At 40.6% G+C, this 23,082-nt stretch overlaps 2 protein-coding genes across 2 annotated transcripts; both read right to left on the minus strand.

The window, feature by feature from the left end:
- Window positions 1–148: 148 nt before the first annotated feature.
- lpar5a (lysophosphatidic acid receptor 5a) lies at window positions 149–1,553 on the minus strand. The gene has a single exon (XM_056253401.1). The coding sequence runs from the start codon at window positions 1,448–1,450 to the stop codon at window positions 476–478; it is 975 nt and encodes a 324-aa protein (XP_056109376.1). The 5' UTR covers window positions 1,451–1,553; the 3' UTR covers window positions 149–475.
- A 17,047-nt stretch (window positions 1,554–18,600) lies between these two features.
- On the minus strand, window positions 18,601–20,834 carry LOC130087177 (G-protein coupled receptor 55). The gene is made up of 2 exons (XM_056253402.1): window positions 20,470–20,834; window positions 18,601–19,079 (listed from the first exon to the last, which is right to left on the minus strand). The coding sequence occupies exons 1-2, from the start codon at window positions 20,830–20,832 to the stop codon at window positions 18,996–18,998; spliced, it is 447 nt and encodes a 148-aa protein (XP_056109377.1). The 5' UTR covers window positions 20,833–20,834; the 3' UTR covers window positions 18,601–18,995.
- Window positions 20,835–23,082: the final 2,248 nt, after the last annotated feature.

Consider the following 23,082-nt stretch of genomic DNA (forward strand, 5'->3'; position numbering starts at 1 on the left):
TACAATGACACAGAAACAATAATAAAGAAGACAAACTAAAAAGTCTCAAATGATAATGCTGGTAGACAATAAAAGGCAGCTAATGCGGTGAAAAAGGGAACCACAGCAAAATACGAAATGAGTTTTGCACAACCTTTGGCTCTCAGTGAAAAGCAATAATACAGCTTTGTTGATGATTTGCTACATGTGCAACAATGCAAGTTTTCCAAAAACACACTAAAAAAAGTATGTCACATTGGCAGGCACTGATTCCTGTAAGAGAACCACTTCAGCATTTTCTTCTCTTTTCACCCACCAAGCTTTAGGACGGCCAAGCGAACGAATCAAATTTGCAAGATTTCAGGCGATGCACATGATCGGAGATGTGCAACATGCTCTTGTGTGAGTCAGCTTTTGGTTCTAGGCTTGGCCTTTTTGCGTAATCATTTCCTCTTGTTTACCTCAACAACATAAGTTATTGTGATCATTTGTTGCTTCACTGTCCCGTCCAACTCATGCTCTGGACCAGGCCGAGGCCGATGCTTTTGGACGAAGAATCGCATCTGCTCCTACCTTGTATTCTCTTTGAGCTGAAGTAGTAGATCAAGGGGTCCAGACAGCTGTTGGTGCTGGCCATGCACATGGTAACAGTTTGCAGGTTAAAGTAAAATTCGAGAGAATTATCTCCAGGCAAGATTTCAGTTTTGCTCAGGCCTAAGAGGATGAAAGCAATGTGAAAGGGGATAAAACAAATAGCATAGATGAGCAAGTTGGATAGAAAGAGATTCACAATCTTGCTTTTGCTCAGCTCGGTGTTGCACGAGGAAGTCATGCTGTAGCCTCTCAACTGCTTCACGACTGCCACCGTACAGCCCAGAATGATGCAGAAAGGTACTAAAATACCGAAGAAAGTGGTACAGCAGAGGATGATGAAGCCTTTTTTCCATTCGTCAGGTGTGTATTTTTCAAAACAACGTGTAACGTTACATTCTTTGTCCTCATTTTCGGGGTGGTTAATGGCAGTCGGCACTGCCAATCCAGCGATGAGCACCCACACGGTCACACTCAGCGCCCAGGCCACCGGTGCTGTCCGGAGCGGCCGAGATCTTATGGGATACACCACGGCCAGCATCCGGTCCACACTGATCAGCGTGATGAACAAGGAGCTTGAATAGATGTTGATGGCAAAGAGGGTGCCTGGAATCATGCATAGAGCGTTTCCCATCGTCCATCGCCCTGTGGCAAAGTAGATGATCCGAAAGGGCAGGGAGAGCGTGAAAAGAAGGTCCGATAAGGCCAGGTTGGCCATGTAGATCACTGGAACGGATTTCTTCAAGCCAATTCGACATAGCAGTATCCAAAGAGACACAGAGTTCAGAGGAAAACCAAACAGCAGCACAATGCTGTAGGTGGAAGTGAAAAGTGGATATCTAAAATGTGATGTATTACAGTCTGTGATGTTTAGTGGCATTTTCCAAAGAGACGAGCAGATTTAAGAGAAGTGCGGTGCCGAAATGTGCAACGACTCTGTAACGATTTTTTTCTTGTGTGGTACCTTTTTTTTAAGTTCCACTTGGTAGCAACAGGAAACTGTGGGAGGTGTCAGCATGCGAATTGCATTTACACGCAAAAAAAATTGAAGAAAGGAACACACTTTGGGGTGGGGTGGTGGCCTATGGGGGGTGTTAAAGATGTTCTGACGTGTGGTCAGATGCAAACTGTTGAAATTAGGTTGTGTCAGATGCAAACTTTAAAGGATGCTCTTGTTTACCACAGCTTTTGGACTGGAAAAAAAAACATTTTAGAAACTGAGATTAACATTCAGCATGTACATGCAATTTTTAGATCATTCAAAAACTACCCCTTTCAAGCACATGATAAACATCTCTGCATGTCAACAGCAGTGATTGTGTTGCAGATAACAGCTAATCGTGTAATCACACACAAAGTAAACTGATAGCAACAAAACAACGCTAGGTAAAGTCAGCATGGTCACCATGTATGCGAACTATTTTATTCAGTGTTTTGTATGTTGTTTTGCTGTAATGCCATGTGCAGAACATACAATACACACCAACAACATACAATACATGATCAAATTGTATGTACAGATAATTTATGAATTCATACTAGGCTAAAGTCTCACAATACATCTGCTTTCAGTGCAGAGAAAAACAACAAACTGGCTTGTCTAACCACAATAGACAATCATGTAAAGGTCAATTAAGCAAAGCAACGCAAGCGAGAGCGAAAATGTTATGTGGGTGAAAGAGGCTCAATGCAAACAGGATAACACTGCAAAGCATTAAAAGTGGAAAACGTGCATTAACAACACACAAACTGACCACCAACCGCAACTTTCAGATGCCACCTTTTTTCTTTTTTCTCCCCTTTTTGCTGCTTACAGCAGGATACAGTTCACCCAAAAATTCTGTCATTTAGGTCTACCCTCATGTTGTTCCAAAACCGTAAGACTTTCGTTCATCTTCGGAACTCAAATTAAGATCTTTTTGATCAAATCTGAGAGCTTTCTGTCCCTCCGTTGACAGACTCCACATGACTAACACTTGACGCTTCAAAAAGTTCAGAAAGAGATTGTAAAACTAAACCATATAAATGTAAGAGTTTAGTCCAAATTTTCTGAAGAGACGCTTTATACGCTGAATGAGTCACTCATTATAGGGATAGTTCACCCAAAAATTTTAATTTAAAGATATTTTGAAGAATATGAATAACTAAACAGTTGATGACTTCCATTGACTTCCACAGTATGGGGGAAAATATTCTTCAAAATATAATCTTTTGTGTTCAGCAGAAGAAAGATATTCTTACAGGTTTGGAACAACTTGAGGGTGAGTAAATGATGACAGAATTTTCAGTTTTGGTGAACTACTATTAAGGCAGTGATCTGCCGCCACCTATTGGCGGTCTCATATTTAAAAGTATTATTTCATTTTAGCTGAGGGGCCGAGAGAGTGAAGATCGAGGATTGAATGCTGTTTTTGATTTCAGTCGTGATTGTAACAATAGTTCTGGTTAAAGAGACAGAATGTGTTTAGAAATAGACTATTAAGCACACACGTATGAGGTAGGAGACATTAATAAAAAAATTTTTTTTTTTTTTTTTTTTGAAGGATTCACTAATTCACTAATTCACTAATCTTAAGAGTGAAATAAGAGATAACATTATTAAATATAACAGCGATAATAAAGTGCAGTCGCATTGCGTGCAATATTTTTGTCTGTTTTTCTTATTGGGGGCCTTGGCCAACCCGCTGTTGGTCAGACTGGTCTTAACATGGTGGCTGTGTTTATGCAACCTGGTACATTACTCTACTTTTTAAAAAGGTAATTCGATTTGAATTATTTTAAAGTTTTTTTAATGAATTATAATATTATTATATAATTTGTATATAGCCTATATACATTTTTTTTAAAATAATATTTTAACATAAACATTATTTTTTACATTTACCATTACTTTACCTGTCCTTTCTAAATTACTGTATTTGGTTGTTGTTGTTTTTTTGGTTCAGATATGGCCTGCCCTATATTCCGGCACCATCTGCTGGTCATAGGAGGAAGAAAACGTTCAATCTATACCATAAAAAGGAGGAACTAGCACAGTTTACAAACACATGACAAAGAATTATGAGTGTATAAAATCCCTGTCGAACTCTTAATTTGACATCAATTAAGATGTCAATTTGACATCAATTAATTTGTCACAATTATCTGTGACATCACATGTGGGCGGAGTCGGGACATGCACGGACAAGTTCATATCTGCGGCTGTAACGAGACATCGTTGTTTGTTTGGATGTGTGTGCGTTCTTGACAGCGTAAGTTTCTATTAATATACTTTAAGTGAATGTGTATGTGTATAAGTAGATGCAGGTATGTTTATTCAAGGCTATATTGTTGTTTGTGGTTCTATTTATGCACATGCTATTGTTAAGAAGAGAGTTCCGATTAACAGACATGCACAAATATACGGTCACTCTGTGTTTATTGCAAATGCATTTATTAACCATGCTGATATTGATCGCTGAAATATTTGTGTGATGTTATCATTTAGTATACTATTTACAGTTTGAGGGTGTTGTTAGAGTGATTTATCACGAGTAGGCCCATTCTATTTGTTTAGCAAAATCTTGTGACTCTGTTCTATTACTGGAGCAAGGGCTCCGCCTAGTGGTCATTAGTTTAATTTCATCTAATACTGCAATTCCCAAAGTCAGTGTTGCTTTATTATTGCAATATATATTTGCCAGCATTGTAGTTAAATATTTGATACGTTTATTTAATTTATTCATTGTTATTCATTTATTTCAGAAACCACACTCATAAAACTACATGTAAACAAACTACTTGTGGATTTATTGGAATAAATCAATGCTTGGGAACTGAAGCTGTCATGAACTTATTTGCTTACAAACCTTCTGACCGAGGTTGAGGATGAGATGTTGACAAACCAGTCCATTAATGTACATACATCTTTAACAAAGTGGTCCTTCGAGCCGGATACAACATCTCATCCTCATGGCAGCATCACAGGATTATATTGAAGAACATCAGACTCTCCGTCCTTGCCGGATCAGACGAATTCCTGGACATCTGGAGGACTTTGTACTTGATTCCCAATCACGGCAGCTCGTTCCACCCCCCTTTCAAGAGGATTTACGCCAAATGCAGATTAGTGAGACCTTTTCTGATCCAGATGTGGACTATCGAACTTCTACTCCTGATAGACTTTTGACTGAGCAGTACCCTGAGACAACAAGGTTACGTAGAGTGGAGGAGTGTGTATGGAATGTTCAAGAGCAAATCAAGGAACTACAAAGCACATTACAAATGTCTCTTGAGCAAGGCAAAGGTTCACCACGCATGCATCAGGATTTGCTTTACTCTCATGCCGCAGGTGCCGGACATCAAAGGTCAGTCTCTCACTCAGGCAGTCAGCAACAATCCATCCAGCAACGTAGTGCCAGCCTGCCTTTTCTCTATGCAGACACAAGACCAATTCCACAAAGCCCTTGTAATCTTGGAATTTCAAGGTACTTTTCTCAAACGATACCTGCACACTCATCAACCACAGGATTACCTCAGCCACATAGTCAATCTCCAGTCCACCTGCCACCAAGGTTATTACCTCAGGCTCAAAAGCCCTTGTCTCGTCCAGCATCTGTCCCGGTTACTGAGCGTCATGTAGCACTACATGTGCCACGCCCAGAGTCTGCTCCAGCAGGTATAATGCATCAGTCAAATGTCAATCAACAACCTGGTGATCTTGAGCAGACATTTCAGCCACAAGTCCAGTCCTTCGGACAACGATGCTTACCTCCAATGACATCCATGTCTGCTGTGTACCGAACTGTAACCGGCAAACAGCCAGTTTATTCACTTCCTATGACCTCTGTGCAGAGCAATACTGTAAATCCCAATTATGTGCAACCACAGATCACACAGTCATTACCAGCATTTGCTCCTTCACAGCCTCCGATGTTTCAGTACTCAGAACCTCCCCCACTGCAATCTGTGTATTACTCAGATCCATACACACAGGGATATCGGCCTAACAGATCCCCAGACGCACTACTTCAGCAACAGCCATACTCAGCACCCTTATCTTCTACCGTACACCCAGCAGTTCAAGTTCCGAGCATGATTGATATGGCTATCGCATCCGCTTATGGAATACCTAAGCCCAACATGACATCATGACTTTGCGTAAACATACACGCCACTTTCAATTCAAGTGGCGTGTTATTTATACGCATTTTGAGCTATCCGCGTGTATGTCCACGCCGAAATCTTTTGCGTGTATGTCTACGCCATTAAATGTCCGAGTGATTCCGCGTGTATGTGTACGCCGTTAAATGTCCGAGCGAAACGAAACAAAATCTATATCTACATCTGTGGAGCGATATTTCTTTTCCTAGGATGGTAGGAGAAGACTCATAAATGGTATTAACCCCAGTGACGGGTAGGTTTAGGGACGGGGTTGGGGTAGGTCATATATTTATATATATACATAATACAGTAATATAACGTTAAGTGAAAGGCGTTGATAAACACGCTGAAAAGCGATTATGCGTGTTGATAGCACGCCAAAAATGGAAATACGAATTGGCGTGTCATACATACGCCATTTCATGAGATCAGTCTGCTAAGCCTAAGCTCATTAATTTCACTACTGGGAAGGAGAGTGATTTCGCTCTGTTAAAAAAGGGACTTGATGGCATTCTCGGCCCACATCTCCATTTGACAGAGGACTATAAATTTCAAGTGTTACTTGACCATCTCAAATTACCAGCTGCCTTCCAAATAGCTAAGAGATACATGTATGATCCCATGCCTTATACTCGAGCCATGCAAGCTTTGCAGCATCGCTATGGGCAGCCCCGACAACTGGTACAGGGAGAAATTGCCAACATTCTCCATACACCTCCACTGAGATCAGGGGATGCTCAAGGTTTTGAGGACTTTGCTTTATCAGTTAGTACTTTGGTTGGTCTCCTTAATACATTGGAAGGGCCTTCCAAGACTGAACTTATGTGTGGTTCACATGTCGATAGATTGCTCACCAAGCTCACTTCATCTCATAGAGATAGCTTCGTTGAATACTGTATGGCCAAGGGCATTCTCCAGAATGGCACTGACAGAACATACACGCTTCCTGAGTTCGCAGAATGGCTAGAGAAAAAATCACAAGCGCTTCAGATATCAAGGAGAGCAGCTGAGATCTACAGTTCAGATAGACCTCGTTTTGAGAATAGAGAACAAAAACCTCCAAAGCCACCAAAGGTACAATCCACAATTTACTATGGCATGGATCATGCGAACGAGAAGTCTTCTGCCTCCTCTACATCATCTCTCCAGACAAAGGTAAAGAAACGTGAAAGCTTTAAGCCGTACTGCCCCTTCTGCAAATGTCAACAGCATTACCTCAATTCCTGTCCTGAATTTGGCAAATTAAGTGTTGCCCAAATAACAACATGGATAAAGGACAGCAACAAATGCTGGAGGTGTGGTAGAGGACATGAGCCTTCACACTGCACCCTGAAAAAGCCATGTTCCATGTGCGGTGAACAACATTTGTCAGTTCTCCATGAAATCGCATCCAACATCAATAAGAGCATCCTTACTGTGAATACAGTACCCCGCACAATTTACCTTGATCAAGTTACTCATTCTGGCCGAGTCATGTTGAAAGTGGTCCAGGTCAAACTCCATAGCAAAGGGAGAATATTGGACACGTATGCCATTCTAGATGATGGGTCTGAAAGGACCATAATTCTTCCCACAGCAGTGCATTATCTTGATCTGGATAAGGTAGATGAATCACTTGCCCTCAGAACAATTAGACAAGAGGTAGTAGAGATCCAGGGTGCATCAGTCTCATTTGAAGTGTCTGCCTCTGTGAATCCGAGCATTCGTCACAAGATACACACTGCCTTTACATCACAAGAGCTGAACATTGCCAAGCAATCCTGCCCTGTAGAGACTCTAAAGCGCAAGTTTGCACATCTGAGAGAGGTTCCTATTATACCATTCAAAGAGGTACAGCCCATGCTCCTTATCGGTTCTGATTACCCACAACTCATCACACCGATAACCAGGGACGTCACTAGGCCCTTTTTAGGGGGGCTTCAGCCCCCCTAAACTTCTGCCTAGCCCCCCTAAAAATTTGGTGATTAATATACAAAAATTTGTGTTCGCTTCAGTCTTGTTAATCAGATTCAGCTCATTCTTCATCTTCAATCCGCAGCAGCGCCGAGCAGAGAGCACGTCAGAAACAGAGGACAGGGTGTGTGTGTTCATCTGAGCCTCATTGGTCTGTCTGTCACTGCTCGTCAATGTCAGAATATTTGAGATGACCAATCAAATCAAAGTAGGCGGGCTTTATGTTCACAGACGCTGCTGAGCGCGAAATCCTCAAAAATTGTAGCAGAGCAACTCGACGCTTCAGTGTACGATAAAGTGCGACTGCGAGATAAGATGTAAGTAGTAGCTAAACTTAACGTTTCATATTTGACAGTTTTTTTAGGTCATAAATGTTAAACGAACGACAAAAAATAATCTGGCAAACTAATATAACGTTAGTTTAATTTCGCCATCCACATGAACTGCCTTTAACTCATGTAACGTTAGCCTAATGTAATAATTAGTTTACTGTCATTGTGAGGGGACAATAACATTAACATAGCCGTTTTTATCATGTTAGGCACATGATTAATAATGAATGTGTACATATTGAGAATATAATACAAATTGTAGCCTTTTGTAAATTAAAAAAGCTCAGCTTTATAGGAGGGAAAGAGAAAGGGCAAGATGAGAAGACTGAAAAAAAGAAGATGAGGAGATGAGGAGAGAGCAGGTGTTGACAAATAATTTACTGCCTGCTGACATGGTTTTAAAGCTATTTCTTATCCTTTTTTTATGGTCTTCAAACGTCTTGAAATGCACATATCAGAGAAATACAACATTTGAACCCCCACCCCCACAAATTTAAGACCTCTTTGATTATAAAGCCCTGTCTATGGCTCTGATACAGAGTGAAACGTTTTCTTGAGGTAAAAAGGAAAGGGGATATTTTGGTTTGCTATGGAAAACTGTAGCAAAATGCAAGAAATGGTTAACTTAGCAAGCTAATCACAACTCTTTATTCTTTGCCAATAATATAACCTATCTCTATAATAGGCATATTCTAAAACAATATCAATCCCCATAGAATGTTATTGTCACTGAAAACTAAATGTCATAGGGTCCCTGTTAATGCTATTACCGTTGTATCCTTCAATTCATTGAGCAGATGAGATGGATATTCGAAGATATTTTAGCAGAGAGAAAGAGAAGCAGCCGCAGGAGATTGGCAGGACAGTTGATTCTGATGGAGCCGGTGTGATTGAGGTCAGTAATGGTCTATAGGCCTAAGGATTGTTTTGTTTTCTTCTAACAATAAGCATTTGTTAGCAGGTCTAGGCACTATCAAAGTCCTTTTAGGCAAGTCATGCCACTCGGCCGCCATCTTGGCAACGCCTCTGAGCATCTATTTCGGACTAACAAGACCAGGCTAAATGAATGGGCAGACAGTCAGAACTGCACTTTCACTGGTCACCGGGACAAAAACTGCATGTATAGAAACAGCAGTAAAATATGATAAAAATCGCTGAAAAACTTTGATGACTTTGCCCCATATTAAGGTTTAAAACACCTTTTTCTCCACAGGTTATACTTTTACTATGCATGAGCAAGGGTTCTCGTCTCCGCTGTCGCAAACCTCAACTGTGCGCATGCGTCAGTGGAAGCAGACGATAGGCTTAAATGTTTCCCAGCTTGACTGTTAACAGCAGACGATTGGCTCTCCAGCGGGAGGAGCGGGACATGTGCATATTATATATTATATAGCTATACTATTTTAACTTTCTGCATTATTTGGCTGTGATAAATTAAATAAATACGTACGTATAGATGTTTCCTAAATGTCGGCTAAAGATGAGCAAATGCCCACAGATACACATGTAAAAACTAAAATGAAAGCAATCCTACATACAGCACATACAGTAATCCAGGGGTCCTGGAGGGCCGCTGTCCTGCAGAGTTTAGCTCCAACCCTGATCAAACATGCCTACCTGTGAGTTTCTAGTGATCCTGAAGACCTTGATTAGCTTGCTCAGGTGTGTTTGATCAGGGTTGGAGCTAAACTCTGCAGGATAACGTCCCTCCAGGACCGAGTTTGAGGAACCCTGCAGTAATCATTACTCCAAATATGTTATTCCTTCTGCCATCAGGTTATTGTATTTAGACAGTAGCCACTTTAAATAGGATCCGTATCAATAGCGTACATGATAAAGTATGTAGTGATGCCTATTTTTTTTTCTTTTTCTTGTACTGCTATATGTCATATTTGTTTAACTTAACAACTTTTTAGCTGTCTGGCCTCTGTTTGTCTGTTTTTGGACATTTTGGATGTTGTTTCATGTGACCAATTTTTTATTTCGAAGTCATGAAATTAGCATCAGGTTTTTTTTATCTTAAAGGATAAGACAAAAGGAAAGACTGAGGAGGAAAAGGGTCAACAGGCAAGCTGCTTGAGGCAGGATAAGCAAGCCGGTCCAGAGACAGAGGAGCTTGAGCAAATGGAAATAGAGAGAGAGGGAGACCAAACTGATCCAGGGAGAGAGGAGCAAACAGACCTAGAGAAGGAAAATGAAGAAGCAACTGCAGCAACTTCTTCCAGTAATGTGCTTGATTTAGGTAACAAAAATACAGGGCCCCGACAGGTGAAGCTGAAGAGCTACCCACAAGATAGCTTTGGTACACAGAACAGGTCATTTCACAACAGCTGGTTTGAAAAGCACAACTGGTTGGAATATTCAATCAACCGTAATGCAGCTTTCTGCTTCCCATGTCGAGTGTTTGGCAAAAACATAAAACATGATGCTTTGGTCAGTAGTGGTTGCAAGAACTGGAAGAAAGCCTTGTTTATATTTGGCAAGCATGAGATGGCACACACACATAAGGATAGTGTTGTTGCATGGAAAAGCTACCAGGCAACTAGTCGACAGGGAGATGTTGCACAGATGATAGCATCTGCAAATGCAAGTGAGATAGCAGAGAGAAGAGAGTATCTAAAGCGAATTGTTGCAGTCACTTCCATGTTAGGGAGACAGGGAATCCCCTTTCGTGGTAATAAAGAGGGCGAAGATGAACCAAACAGAGGCAACTTTCTTGCTTTTATGGAGCTTTTAAAGGAGTTTGATCCGTTCCTTCAAAAATATAAACCTCCATCAAATGCTACCTATATCTCGCCAAAATCTCAGAACGAGATTATTGATTGCTGTGCTCAAGAAGTGACCAATGTCATTGTATCTGAGATGACAAAATCCAAAATGTATGCCATTATGGCAGATGAGGCAAGAGATGCACGGTCAGAACAGCTGGCTATTTGTGTTAGGTACGTGTCAGAGGGGGAAGTGAAGGAACGTTTCCTAGCACTTACAGAAATAAAGTCATTTGATGCCCAGTCCATTGCTAATGAGCTGCAGCAGCAGATCCAGAAGAATGGTGTAGCAGAACTTAAGTGTGTAGCACAAGCATATGATGGCGCAGCTGTTATGAGTGGGTCCACTGGAGGTGTGCAAGCATATTTTAGAAAGTTCCATCCTGAGGCTATCTATGTGCATTGTTATGCCCATGAGCTAAACCTAGTGTTGTGCCATACTTGCAGGGCTGTTTCAGAGGCTGTGGAGCTTTTCAGCTTGTTGGAGAGTGTGTATTCTTTTTTCAGCACCTCTCTAGTAAATCATCATAAGTTCATAGAGGCTCAGTCCAGGCTTGGATTGACAGCAGTTGAGCTCGTACAACTTTCAAACACTCGCTGGGCGTGCCAGCTGCGATCCATTAATGCCATTCTTGAGGCATTACCTTCCATTTTTGAGTGTCTCTCTGTCATTGGATCCCCCATAGCTGTTGGTCTTAGAGCAAAGCTCTACAAGTTCTCAACAGTCTATGCACTACTGATGTTTCAGGAACTTCTGTCTGTAACTCAAGGACTCCACAAACTCCTACAGAAGGAGACTTTAGACCTGGCAGAAGCTTTTATGGGCAAAGAAGCTGTCTGTGACACACTGAGGGGCAAACGCACAAATGCATTTGCCACAGACCTGTATGAGAGAACCAAGGCCATGTGCCACACACACAGTATACCAGAACCACATGCTAGGAAAAGGCATAAACAGAAGAAAATGGAGGATTTTGTGTTGGAGACAACCTTGGGTTCAGGTGTGGAGTTGATCAGCTCAGAGACGTTGAAAACCAGTTTGCTTTTCCCCTGTGTTGACAGGATGGTTAGTGAGCTTGAACTAAGATTTTCAAGTGTACATTCAGGGCTCCTAAAAGGCATCCAGGCATGCAGCCCTAAATCTGAGAACTTCTTGAGTGGATCCTACTTGGATGAGCTAGCCAGGCACTACAGCATTGACTTGAAAACAGAGGAGGTTCTCGTAGCAAAAAACTTTCTTGCCCGCAAAACAGAGGCTGGATGTCCACCCCAAGACATGTTAGCTGTGCACAACCTCCTAGACCCAGACATGTTTCCCTCTCTGAGGGCAACCATCCAAGTTGCCCTTACAGTGCCTGTGAGCAGCTGCTCTTGTGAAAGGTCCTTTAGTGCACTGCGGCGGCTTCACTCCTGGCTGCGTCAAACAATGGGGCAGAAAAGGCTTCACAATCTTGCAGCCATGTCGATTGAAAATGACATATTGAAGCAACTAAGTCACAACAGAGTGATAGACCGATTTGCCACCCTTAAAAACAGAAGGCATTTGTTGATGCTTCCACCCATGAAGTAGACAATAGACAAAAAATAACTGTTGACTGTGGTTTTGAACATGATTTCATTCTTAATTTTCCTTTATTTGAATACTGCTTTTTTGTTGTTGATTTATATCATACATTGTATACATCATTTGGCAGAATAAATCATCTTTAATTGAGAAACGCTCAAACCTGTGTTGTCAAATTTCACTATGACCTTAAAATTCTGGTTCTTGGGTTAAACTGTATGCAAGCCAAACTACACAGCGAAATTACACTCTGATTGAACCAATCCACAGCACAGTTACAGTAATTAGTGTAATTAAATAGCATTATGTGGACAACTTATCTTATATAGAGAGGAATAAGATCAGTATGCAATTACGTTATCATACATTTACATGAGGAGACAGATAGCATTTCAGTCATTGCTTATAGAATAACTCATCAGGAGCAAAGTCTGGCCTAAGTAAATTTCCCCATGCAGCTTTGATGTGTCTAAAAGCTAACATTACAGTAACTTTTCTTTAACACAGTAGAAATGGAAGAAGTCCAATGTCTGTCACGTTTTACTTGTTAACAAGTGACTGGTTGTTGACATAAGTGTAGCTCTAGATGTGAGTGCAAAGATTTTGCAAACGCAAGTTAAAAATACCCTGGGGGCTAAGCCCCCCCTGTCTTCCAATCCTAGTGACGTCCCTGCCGATAACTCCAGTACTTATGGGCCCATTAGGCAGTCCTGTGGCAGTTAGTACACATTTGGGCTGGGCCATCCAGGGTCCAACTACATTCCTAGACCAACCATTGGATACTACCTGTTTGAACATCTCGCTGTTACATGCTCCTACACAAGATCTGTCTCATCACGTTGAAAAGTTATGGCAAGTAGACATACTTCCCTTTCAGCCCATGAAAGACATTACACGATCCAAGCAAGACAGAGATGCTCTTCAGATGCTGGAAACAAGAACGAAGAGAGTAGAAGTAGATGGAGTCTCTCGCTATGCAACTCCTCTTCTTCGCAGAGGTAGTGCAAAGGTCTTGCATGCAGGTCCAGAATCAGTCATGGCTCTTTTAAGGGCCACTGAACGCCGTTTGAACCAAAACTCAGAGCTAGCAGACGTCTACAATAAAGAAATCCACAAACTGGAGCAAGCAGGATATGCAATAAAACTCACTCCTGAAGAGGCTAATGGGACAAAGGAGTCATGGTTTATTCCCCACCACCTTGTGCATCACAACAATAAAGCTAGGGTTGTGTTCAACTGTTCTTATCCGTTCCACCAAGCTTCACTGAATGATCAGTTACTTCCAGGACCTACGTTAGGTTCATCTTTATTGGGAGTTCTCCTCAGATTCCGACAATATCCTGTGGCCATCAGTGGTGACATTCGTTCAATGTTTCACCAAGTGCGCCTACTTCCAGAAGATCAGCCATTGCTGCGCTTCTTGTGGAGAGATATGGAAAAGGAGAGGAGTCCTGACATCTATGAGTGGCGAGTTCTGCCGTTTGGAACCACATGTAGTCCATGTTGTGCAATCTATGCCCTCCAGCGTCATGCCTTGGACCACCGCGACAGCAATGAAGAGGTAGCAGACTCAGTATTGAAATCCTTCTATGTGGATACCTGTTTGCAGTCCCTTCCCACAACATATGAAGCCAAACAGCTAATAGACAAAATGAGAGCTGCACTATCAGCTGGGGGGTTTGAAATAAGACAATGGGCCAGTAACTACCCAGAGGTAATTGCTCATCTACCAACTGAGGCACGATCGGAAAGCTGTGAGTTATGGCTGACCGTAAACAAGACAGACCCACAAGAATCGACACTCGGGCTCTCTTGGCACTGCCTCTCTGACAAGCTTGGCTATCGAAACAGGCCACTATCAACAGAGGAGCCTACCATGCGCAATATTTATAGAGTGCTAGCTTCTCAATATGACCCTCTTGGGTATATCTTGCCTTATACCACCCGGGCAAAAATCCTTGTTCAAGCTCTATGGATAAACAAAAGAGGCTGGGATGACTGCATTGAAGATGAGATGCTCAACAAATGGCAGGAGTGGACCAATGAACTGCAGTATCTTCCTTTGGTAGACATGCCGAGGTGCTATTTTCCAGTTTGTCCAGAACCTAACAATGACAGGATAGAGCTACACATATTCTGTGATGCCTCTGAACGGGCTTACGGTTCAGTGGTATATCTGCGTCTACAGAACAAGGAGGGAGGAATTCATACCTCATTTGTTATGGCCAGATCCCGTGTTGCACCAAAAAAGCAGCTATCAATGCCCAGACTGGAACTGTGTGGTGCCCTTACCGGAGCCCAACTGGCTAAACTCCTATCAACCGAAATTACTTTACCCATTCATAACACTGTTCTCTGGACAGACTCCACCACAGTTCTCACTTGGATCAAATCTGAATCCTGTCATTACAAGGTGTTCGTTGGCACGCGGATTGCCGAAATACAGGAGTTGACCAGTTCAGAGAACTGGAAATATGTGAACTCTGAACTAAACCCTGCTGATGATATTACAAGAGGGAAATCTCTTAATGATCTATCTCATGTTTGTCAGTGGACTCATGGCCCTCAGTTCCTACAAGAGTCAACAGAAAACTGGCCAACACAGCCTTTCTTACACTCATCAGATGAGAATGAGCTAAGAAAGTCTTTTTTCTGTGCTCATGTTGCCGTACTTCAATCATCCCTACCCGATCCAGAGCAGCACACAACATGGGCAGACTTAGTCCAAGCTACCTACCAGTCTGTACATGGGACAGTCACACCCGCAATGTCAGCTTCACAGCGCATTGATACTGAACTGCTTCTTCTGAGACAAGCCCAGCAGGATAGTTTCCCTGATGAAGTCCATGCACTGCAGAATGCTAAAGTCATACGCGCCAACAGTAGGTTAAGTACTCTGTCACCTGAATATGATCAAACCATGGGATTAATTCGGGTAGGAGGTCGCCTTCGCAAAGCTGAGAAACTTGAGATTGATACTTTACATCCGATTGTACTGGCACCTGATCACCCCATCACTAAACTCATAATACAAGACTACGACAACCGACTACTTCATCCTGGTCCTGAACGTGTCTTCGCAGAGGTACGAAGAACATACTGGATAATCCGAGGTAGACAAGCTATAAAGAAATATCAACACCAATGCAGAGACTGCAGGAAATGGCGTAGTAATCCAGTTAACCCCAAAATGGCTGATCTTCCTGCTGCTCGTCTTCGCTTATACCAACCTCCTTTCTGGTCAACTGGAGTTGATTGCTTCGGACCATTTACAGTAAAGATAGGCAGAAGACATGAAAAACGCTGGGGAATCATTTTCAAGTGTCTCACTACGAGGTGTATCCATTTAGACCTTCTGCATAATATGGACACTGACTCCTTTCTCATGGCGTTACGTCGTTTCATTGCACGACGAGGCAAACCCGTTGAATTAATATCAGACCAGGGCACAAATTTCAGAGGTGGGAATCGAGAACTCCAAGAAAGTTTCTCTGCACTTGAGCCAGCAATCAAAGAGAAACTAAGTGAACAGAGTATTTCATTTCAGTTTAATCCTCCACATGCACCTCATTTTGGTGGAGCCTGGGAGCGTGAAATCCGCTCCGTGAAATCCTGTCTTCAAGTAGTACTCAAAGACCAAATTGTATCTGACGAAGTACTGTTAACTGTTCTGATTGAAGTGGAGGGAATACTAAATTCTAAACCACTTGGTTATGTATCATCGGAGATATCAGATGCAGACCCAGTTACTCCAAATCTCTTGCTCATGGGGCGGCGGGATGCCTCCCTCCCTCAAGTGGTTTATGGCACAAGAGAATTGCTTGGAAAGAGGAAATGGCGACATAGTCAAGTCATAGCTGACCATTTCTGGAAACAGTTCATTCAGAATTACTTGCCAAGTCTACAACCCCGTGCGAAGTGGCGGAAATCTACACCAAATCTATCGGTGGGGCAAGTAGTTATGGTTATGGACTCTCAACTGCCCAGAGCCCTCTGGCCAGTAGGCAGAGTAAACCAAGTTCTTCCCAGCAGTGATGGAACAATAAGAGTGGCGAAAGTAACTGTTGGAAACCGAGTTTACAGTCGCCCTGTTTCTAAACTTATAGTGCTACCAGAGATGCCCACGGATACCAACGGCACATAACTTCAAAGAACAGGGACCCTTATTTGATTTCTAATTTGCTGCACAAATTAGGGGGCGGCTGTATAAAATCCCTGTCGAACTCTTAATTTGAATTAATCTGTGACATCACATGTGGGCGGAGTCGGGACATGCACGGACAAGTTCATATCTGCGGCTGTAACGAGACATCGTTGTTTGTTTGGATGTGTGTGCGTTCTTGACAGCGTAAGTTTCTATTAATATACTTTAAGTGAATGTGTATGTGTATAAGTAGACGCAGGTATGTTTATTCAAGGCTATATTGTTGTTTGTGGTTCTATTTATGCACATGCTATTGTTAAGAAGAGAGTTCCGATTAACAGACATGCACAAATATACGGTCACTCTGTGTTTATTGCAAATGCATTTATTAACCATGCTGATATTGATCGCTGAAATATTTGTGTGATGTTATCATTTAGTATACTATTTACAGTTTGAGGGTGTTGTTAGAGTGATTTATCACGAGTAGGCCCATTCTATTTGTTTAGCAAAATCTTGTGACTCTGTTCTATTACTGGAGCAAGGGCTCCGCCTAGTGGTCATTAGTTTAATTTCATTTAATACTGCAATTCCCAAAGTCAGTGTTGCTTTATTATTGCAATATATATTTGCCAGCATTGTAGTTAAATATTTGATACGTTTATTTAATTTATTCATTGTTATTCATTTATTTCAGAAACCACACTCATAAAACTACATGTAAACAAACTACTTGTGGATTTATTGGAATAAATCAATGCTTGGGAACTGAAGCTGTCATGAACTTATTTGCTTACAAACCTTCTGACCGAGGTTGAGGATGAGATGTTGACAAACCAGTCCATTAATGTACATACATCTTTAACAATGAGAATAACTGAAAGATTTAACAAAATTTAACCTTCAACAACTGTCCAAAAAATGTCCCTTTGAAGCTTCTCATTCTACTTTTTGTCCCCAAATAGAAGGCAAGCCGAGGAGTAAAATAGGTTAAAGTGCTTCAAGAGCATGTGGTCAAGGATGTACTATGAACAACCGTTAAAAAAGACAAAGGAAGCACGGTGGATGCAAAACACACAGACTTCAGTAGGTCAGTTCAATATGGCTTCATCAAGGACTCCAGTGTTATTTTCCTCTTTATCATTATCACATTTTTTTATTATTATTATTGAGACTGACTATCAGGGGTAATTTTAGTAGCTGGCAGTAGCACTAAACAACACATACCGCAGCATGTCCTGGTGTAACCACAAGCAGGTGTTTTTATGATCTCCAGGCTTTTCGGTTCAAAACACAGTCAGACATTTCCCCCCTATATCTTACCTACTCTATGCATGTGCAGAATGTTTTATTCTGATTTGCCTGAAAGAGTAACATGTTTGTGCATGTGTTCATAACCGCTTATCATGTACTTGTATCTGACTTATGCTAGGTTCAAACATAGGCCTACTCCGTTTGAAGTGCTTATTGTAGTACGCGGTGCAGAAGCTCATTGTGCTTCACATTCGACGCGTTTGCAGTGATCAACTGATTGGGGCTGTATGCCACAAACACAACAGTTATTCATTATTTTAATTTCAAATCCAAAAGTTTGTTCATTAATGTGTTTCTTTTTGTACACAGTACAGTTATACAATCATTCGTTGACATATTCACATTCAAACGCACTAAATTTAAACAACGTATTATTCAATTCATTAGGCCTACTTCTATATTATATCTACAGTATATTAAGTTGCTCAATCAAGTGGCAAAAACATTTAAAAATACTTTTCTTATGTTAAAATCACAAACACTTTAACCTTCAATGGGACATTGTCATTTATAAATAATGCACAAAATTATTATTTTTTATATATGACATAAAATTGAATCTATTTGCAGTGTCTGTGCTTGAAATTCTTGGCAACAAGGAAGTGAAGGACACATTAGCACATGTTGCCACATGCTGTCAAGGCTCCATAGTGAGTTTATTTTAGCCCAGAAAATGCATATATTTTCCATAAAAAAAAAAAAAAAAAAAAATCATTGTACGTCCAAATGTGTTTTCTAAAGTTTTTGGTCCTTTTTAATGCAAATTTCGTAAGAACAATAACTCAAATACAATAGGCACCTAAATAAAATACTCAACAACAAAGAAAACTCTGCAAACGGAGTATGTGAACCTGACGTAAGGATGCGTACAGTATGTTTTCACCTGCGCTCTGCCACACTTCACCAGCTGAATTATAGATATGATGAGATATGATGTAAGACACTCACCATCTGACTAGGTGAAACTAGTGACATGGCTCCGTACCCACACAAATACCCACAACTAGTGGAAATCAATGACAAAACTCTTGCCCAATGGGAACCTGTTTTACACTAACACAACACTAATGAAATTCTTGTTGATTCTTGTGAAACAAGTCTACACAAATATTTTAATCTTCTGATTTAGGAGGCAGATTACAGAACAAAAGAGATAATTGGGAAGTGTGTAATGCCATTGCGAGTTTTGCATCAGAAACATTTATGAGTCATTGTGAAGGTTTCAAGATGGTTTGCCAGACGACCATCGCGTGTGAAGAGGAACACCTCAAGTTTTTCATGTTGACAGTGAGCTGTTAGATAAAGACAAATACAGAATCTTTGGTGAACCATTTTTTCCTGATCACATCACAAATGGACAGAAACAATTTAATTTAGAATTCAAATCAAATTCATTGGAGCACTGCAGTGATTACATTTTTTTGTATGCCAGCCTGAAAGTTAGCATCGCCCTGGTTCCCTTGACAAAAACAAATAGGCTTTTGGATTGTTGCAGAAAATAAGCTCTGTAACCAACAAAGGTTTATGATTCTTACATGTTTTGTTCATCAAGATTATCTTCACAAATAAACACAACTTGTATGAATTTTGAAGCCTAAACACACTTGACAGAAGTACAAAGCTAACCGTATAAACAAGGCCGCATGATTTTAATGGCAACCGACAACTCTTTCAGTCTTCATTGTCTCTGAAAGTTGGAGGTAGTTTGCAAAAGTGTCAAGATAAACAGTGAGGTTCTGCATGGTCTTATTTCAGGCATTTAACCAAAAACCCATAAAAAAATAAAAAACAACAACAAAAACAACAATTGACTTAAGGACTATGCAAACAGGAGGGCAAAAACTCATGTATGGGTTTTGGCTTAGAAAATATGTCATCCCTGCAGCACTATATTAAATGCAGTAAGCATTTACGTGAAATCTAGAAATCACAATCACAGCCCTAGACTCTAAAACAGCGAAAAGGGGTCAGGGGAGCGGAAATGCTATCAGAAATGATCTCGACATTCATTCTGTGTGTGGGTTTGTTGCCATGGCTTTGGAGGGCAGGGTTTCGAGGCTGTCTCTTACTCCCGCTGGAAAGCCCTCAACACACATTCTGAAACACGAATAAACTGAATTTGACTTCTCAAACATCTGAGCTGCTGGTGGTTCTCGCTCTGTTGATGGACAGTCTAAGTGTGTCCTTGGTGGATCGGACTTCCTTCGCGATGAAATAGTAACACAGCGCATCCAAGCAGCAAGTCACATTTGCAATGTTCATCGACACCTGTATGAAGAGGGCGATGTTCTTTTGATGTTTGCAGTCTACAATAAATTCATTACGGACCAGATACTGCAGGAATATGGCTATGTGACACGGGGTGAAGGGCACTAGGAAGGCTGCTAGGCTGCTGTAGATGATTCTCACACCACCTTGCCTCTTGGGGTTGCTGCTTTTTGAGGCTTTGAGAGTACGGATGCTTTGAATGGAACAAACCACCAGTATAGCGGCAGGCAACAGGAAACCAAAGACCTCCAGGCACACAATTATTACAGTGCTCCAACCATTCTTAGAGAACCCGTGGAAACAAGTGAAATTACCCTTCCTTTTATCCCGGAAGGTGTAGATGGGTGAAGTCGCTCCCATAACAAATGCCCAGATTAAAACGCAAACAATCAAGGCGTTTTTTCTCGAACGCACCTGCTTGGCTTGAAACGGGTGGTTTATGGCGATGTATCGGTCTATGGCTATGCATGCAATTGTGTAGATGCTGCCGTACATAGCCACAAAGTAAAGGCTTTCTAGGAAAGAGCAAAGGAACATCTTGTCTTCTTCCCACTTGTGGTGTGCCGCATGCATTTTGAAGGGCAGCTGCAGCAGCAACAGCAGGTCCATCAGGGCCAGGTTGGTCATGTAGATAGAGGACTCTGTCCATCTGAGCAGCCGACAGAACACCACCAATGCCGCAATGTTTAACGCCAAGCCGAACACCAAGACGGGCACGTAAATCACCAAGTCCAACTTCTGCGTCAAAGTGTCCACATCTTTAGTTGAGCAGTTCATAGTGAAACTATAGAGAGGTACGAAAAATAACACATACGTCTTTGTGAACTTTCACAGCTGAAATGTATAAATCACATGCAGAATCATTAGTCATGATTTCTTTTTCACTTGTCGATGCAAAGGTTTATATTGATTTGTTTATGTATTTATTTTAGAATAGTTGCAAAATGTATTTTTAAACCTGCCTTGCTCAAACTTGTAAACACAGAACTGCACATTTTCTAGATAAAAGTTAAATGTATATTTAAAAAAGTGTGCTTTTTGTAATCGAAACATTTTTGTTCAAATTTAGAACCTTATTTCTCATAATGATGTTTCATATTTTGGACACATCAAACATTTTACAGGGTGCTAAGTTTCCACTCATAAAAAAAAAAAAAAAAAGAACTCGATGTCAATGTGCTGATAATAAACATTTATTTACTCTATGTGATAAACCCTTAATTTTATTTGTAAAAATTATTTCTGATCATACCAGCTGCCGCAAAATGAGGCAGATTTGAAAATTCTTGCAAATAAAAATTGTGATCTGACTCTCATGGACACTTGTTTCGTATAATGCTCAAATATTAGCAAGATTAACTTGCTGCAATCAACATGCACTGCTGCATTAAAACTCATAATATTAATATTTACTTTTATCATAGTATACATTGGTTGATTGACAAATTTATATAATACAAATGTATGTACATTTTCTTCAGCAGATGTGAATATTTATTTACTATTAAAAAACATGAGCAAATGTTATGAGTGACAGTTTTGTGCAATTCATTCAATTGTTCTGCGTGTCATTTTTGCCGCTCTTTAGTATTTTCTTACCTTAGCTGATGACTTCAAAGTATCATTTCTTCTAGAGTGAAACTGGGGGTAGTTTTCCGTGCTTTATATACGCTCATGAAGAAAATCTTTGTTAAGAAACAAAATATGACCGTTAGAAAAAATTGGAAAGGAAATGGTGAATGTGTAACAATGAAATGACAAAATACCTCCAATTTTGGACACATGCTGGCAAACACAAGCACACACAAAACCTGCATTAATCTCACAACACCCATACAGATGAGTGTAGTTGTATGACACGTACCTCTGCTGCCAAAGATCACCAATATTTTCTCAAAGCAATAAACCAGAAGAACAAAATCCGTTGAACGTGACCTAAGCAGGACAAACTGACGGATGTCTTTTTTTTCTTCTTGCATTATCTATGAAATGCAGCCATATCATTTTTAAGCTTCCCTCTCACGCATGTAACGTCTCTGAATCGTTAAACCTTTTTGACATTTCATATGCTTCTGCATCTAAGTCTTGAAACGCATGCCAATAAACCACAGTCTTTCCCCTTTTTAGACATGTGGGCTGCATCTCTCACGAAATCATGTCTGGTGCACAAAATCACCTTTACTAGCAGTCCCTTGCAGGAAGTGAGGACTAGGTTTGTTCCACCTGTATACACTATAATGAATAACTGGTCAAATAATTGTTACATTAACAATTGTCATATTTTTCCACACACTGTTACAATGAACCTGCAAGAACCTTTAACCATGCTGGAAGAGAAGAATACATTTACTGAAACTATGCCTCTGTGTAATACTGACTTCATGAAAAGGTTATGACCTGAACACACACAAAATAAGAATCGCTGAATTAAATATGGAGTGTCTTACCAGGATGATACTTTCCCCTAAATGCTATAAGCACTTCTGTTTTCAGAGTTCTTGCCTGTGACCACATCCTTGCTAACAGAAACAGCTATGGTACTTTTCTGATATCTTCCTGTTAGCCTGTAAGTATGGCTACTTCATTTTCTCTTAGTCAGTATAATTAGATGGTAGTTGGTGTTTGGGAAGTTAAAATGCCCTGTGGTGTAATATATACTACACTTCATCTTGCATTTTAATTTACAAGTATAATGCATGTGGCTTTGGTGAGCTCATGCAAGACGATTCTTTTAAAATGCATATCACACAACAAGATTTAAAATGAATGCGAAAGCTGATTAGAAACTATGATTTTTTTTTTTATCAGTGTCTCAAATGAATCACACACAACTTACTAATTTTTCCGAATAATGATGACTGACGTAAAATGATTTATAAATAATGTGTTGAAATATGTTCACTGATGGACACAAAAAGGTTGAAAAGTGAATTATAGGCAATTATCAGGCAACATAAATGATAAAAAAAAGGAATTAGTCATATAGTATGTACTCAGAACTAGTAGGCTATTAAATAGCTTTTTCCC

Source organism: Rhinichthys klamathensis, unplaced genomic scaffold, assembly GCF_029890125.1.
Source record: "Rhinichthys klamathensis goyatoka isolate OS25496 unplaced genomic scaffold, OSU_Roscu_1.1 h1tg000105l_1, whole genome shotgun sequence".
NCBI lineage: Eukaryota > Metazoa > Chordata > Actinopteri > Cypriniformes > Leuciscidae > Rhinichthys > Rhinichthys klamathensis.

Bases quoted from the DNA above. Each gene is read 5' to 3' on its own strand.
- lpar5a (XM_056253401.1), bottom strand. From the start codon at position 1,450: ATGCCACTAAACATCACAGACTGTAATACATCACATTTTAGATATCCA.
- LOC130087177 (XM_056253402.1), bottom strand. From the start codon at position 20,832: ATGAACTGCTCAACTAAAGATGTGGACACTTTGACGCAGAAGTTGGAC. The intron at 19,080-20,469 runs GTGCGTTCGAGA...TTTATCTAACAG, and splicing joins ACCCGTTTCAAGCCAAGCAG to CTCACTGTCAACATGAAAAA.